Source organism: Leguminivora glycinivorella, chromosome 17 (assembly GCF_023078275.1).
Source record: "Leguminivora glycinivorella isolate SPB_JAAS2020 chromosome 17, LegGlyc_1.1, whole genome shotgun sequence".
Lineage (NCBI taxonomy): Eukaryota > Metazoa > Arthropoda > Insecta > Lepidoptera > Tortricidae > Leguminivora > Leguminivora glycinivorella.
Genome location: NC_062987.1, coordinates 17,043,632 through 17,056,049, shown reverse-complemented (window position 1 = coordinate 17,056,049; position 12,418 = coordinate 17,043,632). Strand labels below are relative to the sequence as shown.

At 36.0% G+C, this 12,418-nt stretch overlaps 1 protein-coding gene across 1 annotated transcript in view; it reads right to left on the bottom strand.

The window, feature by feature from the left end:
* Positions 1–12,418, bottom strand: part of LOC125235103 (kinesin light chain) — a 59,085-nt gene that overhangs the window by 44,777 nt on the left and 1,890 nt on the right. The window contains exon 2 of the mRNA XM_048141537.1: positions 8,320–8,456. Within this exon, the coding sequence (XP_047997494.1) occupies positions 8,320–8,348 (29 nt within the window). The 5' untranslated portion in view covers positions 8,349–8,456. The remainder of the gene's footprint in view (positions 1–8,319; positions 8,457–12,418) is intronic.

Sequence of the window (12,418 nt, the reverse complement as noted above, 5' to 3'; positions counted from 1 at the left end):
TGTCAAAATTGTCAAAACAGCCTCAAATATAATATATGTAAATGTAATATCTTTAACTATAGTTATAGGCGCGTTATTATCGTCCATAAATAAATAAAAAATATTATAGGACATTCTTATCCCATCCATCTCTCCCATGGTAAGCTCAAGGTGGCTTGTGTTGCAGGTACTCAGACAACGATATTATATCAAAGACATATGTAACTCCGTATAGACGGATAAAGTCTAAGAAAAAAACGTACCTCAAAGCCCTAGAGAAAAAGGTACGGTGGCCTAGATGACGTTACACCTTTGGGGAACGCTCGGCTAGATGGCGCTAATATTAATATTTTAACACATATCAAGCTAACAATATGGGCCAAATTGTCAAAAGTGAGGTTCCAAAGTTTTAAGCTTGTGTCGAGAGATGGCAGTCTATGCACTGTGTTACATATTTTACTTTGACAGTAACTCTCTATAATACTCGATCCTCTTTGATAATATACAAATACTTATATACATAGAAAACAACCATGACTCAGGAACAAATATCTGTGCTCATCACACAAATAAATGATTCGAACCCAGGACCGCGGCGTAGCAGGCAGGGTCACTACGCGCTAGGCCAGACCGGTCGTCAACTCCATGTACTAAAAGTTACCCGACGTTTACCTACTCTAGAGACCAACTTTGAGACACCATAACTTGCGTATGAATAAACTCCACACAGAACGTGTAGCATCGACTAAGTTGGGCGAAACACGTCCAGACTTTGGAAGGAAATAATTATACCTGGATATCCAATCAGCGGGCGAAGCACACTAGTTCGATAAACTTTATCGCATTAGTGCGTCCCTATCGCACTTACAAATAGTGCGAAAAGGACTGCCTGATGTTATATCGTTTATCACGCTACCATGCACGCTACAATGTATGGATAAAACACGACAAGTGGAACGTTTCAAGTACTCTCTTTTTTTGTATATGTCTGAAGAATCCAGTCAAAATAACAAACATACCGTTGTAAGTTATTTCGCAATAGAAAATTTAGATAGATTGTTTTTTGAATGATACTTTACACAGTAGAAAAATTAGAAGAATAAAATCCACATGAACCTTTTTGTTCAAAGCTCTTGATCCATTTGGTTTTAAAAGAAAGAAATTGTTATCACAAAGGAGACGTATTGTTGTATCTGATTACATATTTATTTTCATATTTCATTTGAGCGCTTGATGTTTAATTCAGCATGTCTAAAAGCAGAATGAAATCTTGTACTTGCAAGACTTCAACCCAACGAAAGTTGAAAATTCCAACTTTGGCGGCAGCTTGTGCATACATGCCTTGTTATTCGGTTATACAAAGAAACTGTAAGAAATGTGTAAAAGAATGTCGCTCTGTTTTCTTAGAATAGACGAAAGAATTTCTTTTTCCCCTCACTAGCGCGGAAACACGTGTTTTGTCCTTTAATACCAGCGGGTAAAAACGCATTTTATCCACTAGTGGGTAAAGTAATTTGACCTTGAACAAAGTCAAATTAACTGCTTTAAAATTGATAAAAGTAGGTGAATCTAGTAATTAAGATGATTTACCACCTGTGGAACCACTGGAAGCAGTGATACGAGTAAACGCATTTTTTTGCGTTGTAGTTTCCTCGTTATAGTGAGGGGAAAAGTTTTGTGTTACACTCGGGTGCAAATGTATTTTACTTCTCGTGTGTTAAAAAAACTCGCAAGTTCAGGATTCTATTCTCGAACCACTCGCTTCGCTCGTGGTTCAACTATAGAATCCTTTCACTTGCTCGTTTTTCAATTCCACACTCGGCGTTAAAATACAACTTTGCCCCCTTGTATAACAAATAACTATTACTAAGAAGCGCAACTGTATTTGTAAAGGCATCTAGAATTATAACTTGACAAAAAAGTCAACTACTAGTACGAGTAGTAGCTTTCAATTCAACATGACACTATCAGAATAATAAATGCTACTGATAATAAGTATAATTATTTTACTACAGAGACAGATGCGTTGCATTAAAAACACGTTTTTACCAAAGAACTTATTCTTATTCCATATCCATCTTCATCATTACCATAAGTAGAAACGCAAGTACTAATAACCTTGAAAAGCCCCGTATTAGCAATATATGGATAGTCTCAGTGAACCACCTGTCCAGCAACAGTCGACAATGTATTGGAAATGCACACGGAAGATTAATATGGCACCTGCTGTGTAAAAAAAAGAAGCAGATACAATGACAGGTGGACTGATACTGGTTTAAAACGTTGGTTGAAACATCACGACTTGGAGGCATAGACGAAGGATACAATCTATCAAAGTAGACAAGAAAAGGAATTCTGAAGTCAGGACGGATATATTGACATTTTTGCAAGTAATTAATAATTTTAGCTGTCTACGATTCATTTATACCTAGAAATACGAAGTTAATAATATAATTAATTTCAAAGTTTTCAAACAGGAAAATGAAGTATGGGCCAAATACCAGATTCCGATAAAGGATAAAGCAAAATAAAGGATTTAGTAAATGATTATTGAGAAAGTCAGTAAATAAAATAGTAACATATTGAACTTATTTCACTTAGAGAAAACTGTGACAAAAGTGTAATTTTAGTCGCTTCCGAGGCGGCGGCACGCGACGATAGAAAATATTTAAATGCCGGGTCAATAGTCTGCCACTTAGCGTATGGAACTCTATTTTTATTTCAGGATGAGCACGCATAAATAAATAATTCAATTGTTTCCGTAACATATGAAAGTGGCAGTAAATATATGCTTTTGCTTTTATAAATGTGTCAAGTACCCAATCATTTGGTTTTCCTTCACATTCAGAACGTAAAGAGCAAAGGTGCTAAGGAAAACAAGCAATTAACGCCGTATGCAAATTTGAACAAAAAATAAAAACAAAAAAGAATTGCACGTGGCCTAATTCAACATGGAGAAATGTAATCAACGCCAAGGGATATACAAAGCTACAAAACAAACAGAGGCCGTATCGATAAAAGATCAAGTCAACACGGCTATCACAACCCTGAAGTCACCCAAACAGCCTTACGACGGGCCTTGCCGAATCTTCCCCTCGGGGGCGCGACGTGGAGCGCATAAAATACCCGTCGCCATGGCAACGAGGGGCGACAACCCTCTTGCACGTTTCAGAGTTTTCACTAAAACATACTTGTTTATCAGGATGATTTACTGCCTTTACAGAAGTTAGCGTCGGAAACTGCATTTTCAAACTGTTTATTTCTCAACTGCAATGCGCTGCAAAATTTAATATACATTTAAAAGTATAATGTAAGGTTAGTGTGGGGAAGACCGTCTACCCGGAAAGACCGTCTATTGACTATAACTTTTTTGTTTATATATCTACGCCTCTCACACCTCTGGAGGTATAGCAGTTTTTCATCCTTAATCCATTGGTCTTCAATGCATATCCCTAGGACGAACACTAGTTAACAATAAACTTGTTTCTCGTTTCGAACTCGAACATCAAGTTCAACATGGTTCCGCAAAAAAATAAAATAAAATAGAAGCAGTCGGAATATTTGTATATCATGTATGTAACGCAGTCATTTAATAACCGTTATTTCTGACTAGTACTATTATTCTACTCAAAACGCGCTCAATTTCTAGTTTTATGTTCTGAAATATGTAACTTAGAAATTGTGCCTAGTCAGAAAGTCCGGCATAAAAGAGAAAGGCAAGACCGGCATATGATAAACAAGGAGTTGCCAACCTTTTTTAGGCTTTATTGGAAATAAGTCGAGTCTAAACAATATCAATATATAGGTACGATTTTGGCTTATGATAGTTGTACCGTTTTTGATTTTAACTTCGAAATACAGTTTTGATAATGATTCGTATGGTGTTACTAAAATCATTCGAAAGTATTAAGTAAAAATAAAATATATGTGACATGGTTGTGAAGAATGATAAGAGGTGAACAGAAGTAAGCCTACACTGCATTATTCATCATCATATTTAAGTTGGTAGAATTATCGTAAGCTCTAACCGTTTTTTATTATTTTTGTTTAAGTATATTTAGATTGTGCAACATGCGGTGACTAATATTTCAAAAGAGAGTAGGGTTTCAAGTTGGTTATTATTTTTATAATCAGCATTACCCAACAGTGACCGTATGGGTACCCTTTAAAACGGTTTTGACACTTTTGACCGACTTTTTACGGCTACCCGACCGTTAATTGACATTGCTGGCTGTCACTTTGACAAAAAGTCGTCATGGGTGTCGTCAATAGGTTTTCGGGGGTGGTAGCTCAGGTAGGTGGTAACTCTGGTAGTAACTATAGAAAAACCATGCATTGCTAAGAAATGTTACCAAACCAATTCACGACATCTTAATATCCTATTACAATTTCTTAATAAAAAAGTTTCAAAAACAGATAAGTAGTTGGATTTATATGAGTCTGTAATATCGTGACTAAATTGTATCGCAGGTGTTCGTTGTAAAAACAGTATTATGCAATATCTGGACCTGAAAAGAAAAGGTTATGAACCCCATCTACGGGACTTATGCCGGTCTTGCCTTATAAATAGAAAAATGCTTATATGTTCAAAAGTTTAACATTATTTTATTAATTATCTAGCACATTCTGCCCTGTTATTACGTAAAATAACAATGATTATGATTTTGGAACCTAGTCTCATATGAAATTACGCGACAACAAGCACTAGACGGTCTTTCTGTACTCATCGCGGGAGGACGGTCAACCCGCCGAGCCTTATAAAATGTGATTTTTATGACTTAAAAGTACCTTATTTCAACAAAATATTATAAAAGCTTTGTAAAATATAATATTTGCTATCTCATAGGACCATGCGCATTACGCCAGACTACATTAATTATAGAGTTTTATCCACTCAAACTTTATTTCAAATAAACTATGCCGGTCTTGCCCGCACTGACCTTAGTTTATTGCACCGAACATTAATACCGCTGTAATGGGAGAACGTAAATTGTAACACAAGACTTCAATTAACAAAATGTTACCGGTAAAGCCAGACAACAAATGGAAACTCGTGAAAACGAGGGTTAGGGGAGAGAGGAGTTTACTGACGCGTTTTTTGTGGGTTTTATGAATAAGGCAACACGTTTGGACGCGAGCCAGCGAAACAACGTTAGAGAAAGGTGTACAGAATACACGTTATTGAATCTGCGGAATTGGAAACGCGATCGAAATTTTGAAGATATGTTTTGGCAGTAGAATTTATTATGCAAAAGTAGAATACGAAGTCCATCTGTTGTTCTTTAGACAGGAAAATGTTAGGCATAATACGTACTATCTAATCCGTTCAATATGATTCATGGTCATAATGATAATCGTAACGATAGTATGACGAGTATTGAATAATGATTGAATATCGCAATCACCGACAACAATTTCTGAAAACCAATGAGTCGCAAACGAGCAGGCAAATGACCCTTGGCATCATCGTAAAAGGATACAGCTAACGTAATTAAAGTGTGGACAGAGAATCGATCTGTCTAGACAACGCCAGGCATTAAACATTACTCAGCCGGGATATCGGCTGGTTTATGCCTTTCAGGCTTTGGAATGGTTGGCGGTGGGGGACGGCCAATTTGTAAAGCAATTTTGGAAGATTTAGTTTACTTAGCTTGGGATTTTCTTTCCTGAAATCTAACCGCTGTTAAGTCTGGATTATTTTAAATTTGGATATATAGATGACTAGCTTATGCCCGCGGCTTCGCTCGCGTTAGAAAGAGACAAAAAGTAGCCTATGACAAGTATGACACTCTCCATCCCTTCAAATATCTCCACTTAAAAATCACGTCAATTCGTCGCTCAGTTTTGCCGTGAAATACGGACAAACAAACAGACACACACACTTTCCCATTTATAATATTAGTATGGATACACAAAACGAATAAAGTAAAATTAATTCATAATTTTATACGTACCTAAATACATTTCATGTGTTTAGTGTGTTCTCGCGGCGAGAAAATACCAACGCAAAATAATATGATTTAAGGACGAGATGAATTCTTAATGATCAATTAATTATCAAAGTATTTCTTTCAATAGTTTCAATCCCGAGATTCTGCATGTGCTTTCAAATATAATTTCATCAAATCATTTAAAGAACCAAACACTCGTACAGTCAGGATCTTTACCTTTCCGCATTAATATGCCGCATTTCTAAAAAATGATATTTCCTCTCCTCCAGTGTCCTTGGTAAAGGTCTGGCATCCTTGAATCTTCCCGGGAAATTGTCGGCTCAACTTATTAGGGAATTCAACCTTGAAGCAGGCATTTCATTATTGCGCTTCAAGTGAAGATCGATTTGACGGGAGCGCTGAGGAAGATGCGGTGGAAGGTATTGCAATTTACGTGGGGTATAAACCTTACCAGGTGTAGGGGATATTTAGAAGTGGGAAATTAAATGCATAATAGACGAAGGAGAAATAAGTGCAAGTTTAGAGGCCTATCGCCTCCTTACACAGTGATAATAAAACAGTCAAAAGCTACACTAAATACATGGACCCTAACGAATACGAATAACCTTTTCCCCTCACTAGCTCGGAAACACGTGTTTTGTCCTTTAATAGCAGCGGGTAAAAACGCATTTTATCCACTAGTGGGTAAAGTATTTTGACCTTGAATAAAGTCAAATTCACTGCTTTAAAATTTATAAAAGTAGGTGAATCTAGTAATAAAGATGATTTACCACCTGTGGAACTACTGGAAGCAGTAATAAACGCATTGCGTTGTAGTTTCCTCGCTATAGTGAGGGGAAAAGTTTTGTGTTACACTCGGGTGCAAATGTATTTTACTTCACGTGTGTTAAAAAACTCGCAAGTTCAGGATTCTATTCTCGTACCACTTGCTTCGCTCGTGGTTCAACTATAGAATCCTTTCACTTGCTCGTTTTTAAATTTCACACTCGGCTTTAAAATACAACTTTGCCCCCTTGTATAACAAATAACTATTGTTTCATTTCAACCCATTTCAGGGCCCGTAGCAAGAGTACAATCGATCACCCAACGATACACAACTGTCAGTGTCGCACCAATACGGAAGAGCGATAGAGATAAAATACGATACACTTTGTAGCATGAACGACTGTAATTTTGGCTGCAGGTCCAGGTTGTCAAAAGACAACATTTCAAAATGATAAAATCTCAGTCCATTTAGTCCCACGACCGACATTTTAGACTAATGATGAGACATTCCACAAGTCATTATGAACTATAATCATAACGTAGGACTGGGGAGCGAAAGTACATAATAAATATGGAATTATGGAGTAGCTGTAAAAGCATCATGCTCATAATGTAATTGAGTTTTATTTTAGTTAATAATATTCGGATTAATCAGTTAGCAGTAGAAATAGTCAAGACAGCCAAATGTAAAAAAATAAACAAAAATGTTAATGAGGTTAAACGAAACGCAAAAAAGGCTCAGCAAAAACTTTGACTGAAAATTTCATTTCACTGTGATGTTCTTAATTAAATTGTTCAAGAAATCAAGGCCCGATTTATATAAAATGGACGTTTAAGACATCAAAGACACTGCCGTCTGGCTGTACTTAAAAACGAAATTCGTGGTTGCTCGGAACAAGGCTTAGCCCAAAATTGTTCCGACAATTTCTACACTTTAAACGAGAAAGGCACTCAAGGCAGGCGGTAAGCTAGAAAGGTTATATCAGCAGTATAGTATGAAATTACTAGCTTCAACCTGCTACATTTTAAGCTGATGTAAAAATTAACTGTTCAAAAATCATCAAGTGCAAAAATCCACCACATCATGGCCACTTATTCTCTTCACGCCAAACACTCTTTCTTCCTTATTTTTCAAACCTAATCGAAACCTATTACAATTTGCAAATATTTTAAAATATAAACTAATGTGGTCAACTTAATCTATAATTATGGCTCTCTTTACGAATCTGTACTTATCGTGTGATCATTTAAGTAGAAAATGTTTCCGCCAAATTGGGCAATCGCGTACCGTAAAATAGGCTGGAACTTTCCGAAAGGTCTCAGAGTTAGTAAAGTTTACAGCTTAATGATGGAGAAAATCTGTATGCTCTGACAAAAAATCAATATTCGTTTCCTTTCGTTTATCGACTAATGATAAAAAAAATACATCAGGTGCTGATCTTTAAATAGCTGTTGTCTTTTGTTCATTTACGCATGTGACAGAAAAGGGACATCAGGCCTTGTTAATAAAAACATTTACTCTTCTCACACTTTGTTGACCTGCTGCAAGCATTGTCTTGTAACACTTCGCTGCTAATGAGGAAGAAAACATGTAAATGCTCCAGTAATTAATATTTATACTTACATTCTATACGCGTTGAGAGTCTTCGACATTATCAACTTGGACAAATATCCACACCACTACACACCCATCACTTATTTGTATTTCTATCACAAACACTCACTTCATTAAAAACTTATCAAAATATTTCCGTCTTAACACTGAAAAGATATTATATTGTAGAAAAGGTAGAAAGGCGTTTACAATAACCAAGGTATTTTGACGCCGTTCTTTTAGATTTAGAACATGAAGAAAATACCGTAGTTAAAGTTAAAACTAAGAAAATAACTAAATAGCCACTGGTCACGAAACGGCCTTGGAGGGCAACGCATAACTTTAAATTCTCGCGCTTTGTACACATATTTAAAGTCACACACAGGTCGAACGCGATTAATTAACATTATTTTTACCTTTTTTTTTTTTTTTTTTTTTTTTTTTTTTTCCCAACGTTTAAAAAAATAATGTTAATTAATCGCGTTCGACCTGTGTGTGACTTTAAAAACGCATAACTTGTTATGATTCCGAGTATGTGAAAATTGTGTACCTTAATTATATGCTACGTTCTAAAGAGTGGCGATGACGTAAGGTTCTGGGCAACGATGACATTGTTGGCGATTCTAAAGAAATTTACGTTATTTTACATGATTAGAATTAAGATTCTCGGGACAATGTTGCTAGTTGATTTGCAATTTGATTTTTTTAATACTTCTAGTATCTTATAATGAAATTGATTGTTGGGGTCATAATTTTTAGTAGGTTGGTTATAGTTGTAAAGATCATGGATCTAGGTTTAAGCAAGTGCCTCGCGATTGATTTGAATGATTAAATCCACTTCACTACGATCCACAACTATTCCTTCCAAAGAAATCTACCAAGTACCAAGTCATTTCTATAATTCGCTTGAAAATCTAAGCTATTTCCTATCGTACCTTGGGCGGTATCTAGTTGCGTTGGGACTGCATTCAGGTCACGAGATCGAAACCGGGCTGCAGAGCGTGCCAAGGATTAAGATAGAGGTTAACAATCGGTGCTCTAGTTGACTCGGGAAATAACGAAATTTTCTACGGAAACTAGATTCGTTAGCTTTGAAGAAACTCGTTTAGTTTGATCCAAGAAAAGGAAGTTTCAGAATTATATGACATGCCCTTATTATGACATGCTCTTCTTATGGCTGCACAAGATCGTGTCAGATATTTTTGCAGCTTTCGAAGATAACATGAATATAAGGAACATATCGCAATAAATGACCGAGTTTTGATGTACTTGTAAAAGAAAGAAGAGTTCGCTAAATATTCTTTTTTTAACATTTTAGTATTACGTTTAGAAGAACAATGGACTAGTACGGAGTCTATCATGTAAGATCATTTTTTGAAATGGTTTCGTTCAAGGCCACTTTTAAATAAGTTTTTGATTCTTCTATAAACGCTAGTGCGTGTAGATAATTATTATTCTTAAAATAGTCTGGTATTTCAACATAATAAACAATAACTGTAGGTTAGAAGTCAATACATGAAAAACCTTTTATTATCAGTATTGTTATCGACTTTTGGACGGTCCATTGAAAGTCTGATCAATGAAATCGAGGACAGTGTTTGTTTAGCTAACAAAGGATCGAATATATTTGTTGAAAAAACAGATATCGCTGTTTTTGAGGCGTGCAAGTAATATTAGTTTAGACTTTTAGCTATTATCAAATAACCGAGAATCTACATAATTTATTCAATCCAATCCTCTTGTTAATCATAAAATAAACTTGACAACTGAAAAGTAAAAGTTATCTATCTACCTCAGGTCATCCACGTGTAGTTTTTGGCACATAACATTAGGAAAAATATATCGCTTGCCAATTCTTGCTCAATTCCGACGAGTGAGATAGCAATACGCGATGCGGGTTTGTCAGAGCAGGAGGGATGTAGAAACTCGGATGTTAAAATAGAGACTCCTACGCACCACGGTTGGAGTGTCGTTGATCCCTGGATCGTCCGTTATCGATGTTTGTTTGTTTTTGAGCAATCATATCATATCAATCAAAGCGAGGAAACTGTCGCGTCGAAAGGGGTCTGGGACGCGGATAATTTGTGAAGTGTTTTGTGACAAACGAGTTGGGATATAATAGATTGAAATAAATTAAGGATATGTTGTTATTTGTTTTGGATATGGGAGTTACTACCGTTTATATTAATCATAGTAACGAGTCAATTATTTTGAGAGATTTAGAATTTTGTAACTGTAAATAATTTTCTATGTTTATTTATAGATTATATTTCGCTGTCTTGAGTTCCATTCAAAACGCAGTAAGTAAAGAATTTAAAAAAGCTGACTAAATATGAACAAAACATATAACCTAAAAATTGTTGGAGTTGACCGCTGTACAAATTCTTTGAAGCGATATGCCGCATTGCGCATTAATATTGTTGAGCCTACAGTTGTGAACGCACTTAGTAATTTCGTTTACGGTCCAAAATAAACTAAGCTCGTAAATTAAAACGTGACGTTTTCAGCGTTCGAGAGCTAAATAGAGTCCTAAAAATAAACTCGCAAATTTATTTTACGCTCAGCTAGGCAAAGTGGCTTTACCCTGGGAGAAACTTTTAAATCTGATAAGACTACAGGCCAACTATTGGAATAACTGAGGAGTGTATTTTCAAAAGAGCATCGTATACATACAGAAATAAGCCCTTTCAAAATATACTTATACTTCTCAACTCGTCTAGTCTCTGTAAGTAGAAGAAGTCCGGTCGAAAGAGTATTCCGAAAAGATTTAGTTGTCAAGCGTTAAGTGATCAAAAGATGGTTTCTTTAAAAGTTGGTTTACATACACACTAAGTTCTGCTTATAAAAATAGTGTCCTTCATTAAATGTCTTCCCTCATATCGTAGTAGGATTGTTGGTCTATTTAGCTTTTGCTGGGGGCCGATTTTTGAGTCTCACTGTCACTAAAATACCGGTTGAAAACGGTGAATTGCCTATTATTTTCAGTGACAATTTTCTGAATTCGAACGCCGTGAGACTCAAAAATCGGCCCCCTGGAGCTAAAAGTTTACTTCGCGGCGTTTTCATGTCTTCCATCTAATATCCAACGTTAGCTTACCAAGCACGTATTTAAGCACGCACGTACGTAAGTAGGACTTAATAATTGGTCGAGAATCCCACACACATCCATATCACATACACTGTGAATTCCATACAATCCGTTGAGAATTAATTAAGCCCTAACGATGTTCCGAATCGAATCGTGTCTCGGATGGCAACAGTATAGCGACAAAAGCATGTGTCGGGCTATTTTAGGATCCCGCCCTCATTGATCCAGTCGCTAGGACATAAACGTATCCAGTAAAGGTAACAATGACACAGGTTGAACCTACAATTTTATGTGTTTATGAGTTTTATGACTTCATAAAGGAAGATCATTGGGATAAAAGCGCATAAAAGAAAATCCTTCTGAAAAAAATCGTAATATTGTGCACGATGTCAGACATATTTTAACTATTTTATTTGACTTGTATTGAACTTCACGATTATCAAATTGGGCCATAGCCATAGCTCATCCTGCATATGCATAAGCATAGAATGCTGTTGCAGAACGTGTAATGCGTTGTGGTGACAGAAAACATGTCCATATGTTTTGGGGACAAAATAACAATGATATTAAATGCTCTAATACGATACAAATTCACATTTACGAAAAACAAGAAACACTGCATTACAGAGCTGCTTTTTTAGAATTAAGGTAAAATTTACAAGTCAAGTAAAGACGACGAAAAAGCTGAAAAATATCTGAGTTGACTAATTGTCGCCTATCATGCAGCAGTAATAAAATAAGAAGAGCGTATTGTTTTTGTTTTCAACTACAGCAATGTGGAAACGCATTGCGTAGGCGCACCGTGTGAAATCACGCGATAGACTAACGAGCGAATCCATCGAGTGGTCTAATTACTAAAATTATCATTGCAAGATTTGCAAGTATTGACCATCGTTGGATTTTATTCGTTTGGTATAAAGTTTAAGATTTGTTGAATAACAGTGTGGTACTTCTGAGAAAACGGACCGAACGTTACTGTTATAGCGGCTATAAACGTAATGGAGAAATGATCACGAGGAAAAAGACGAAATGTTTGGGACA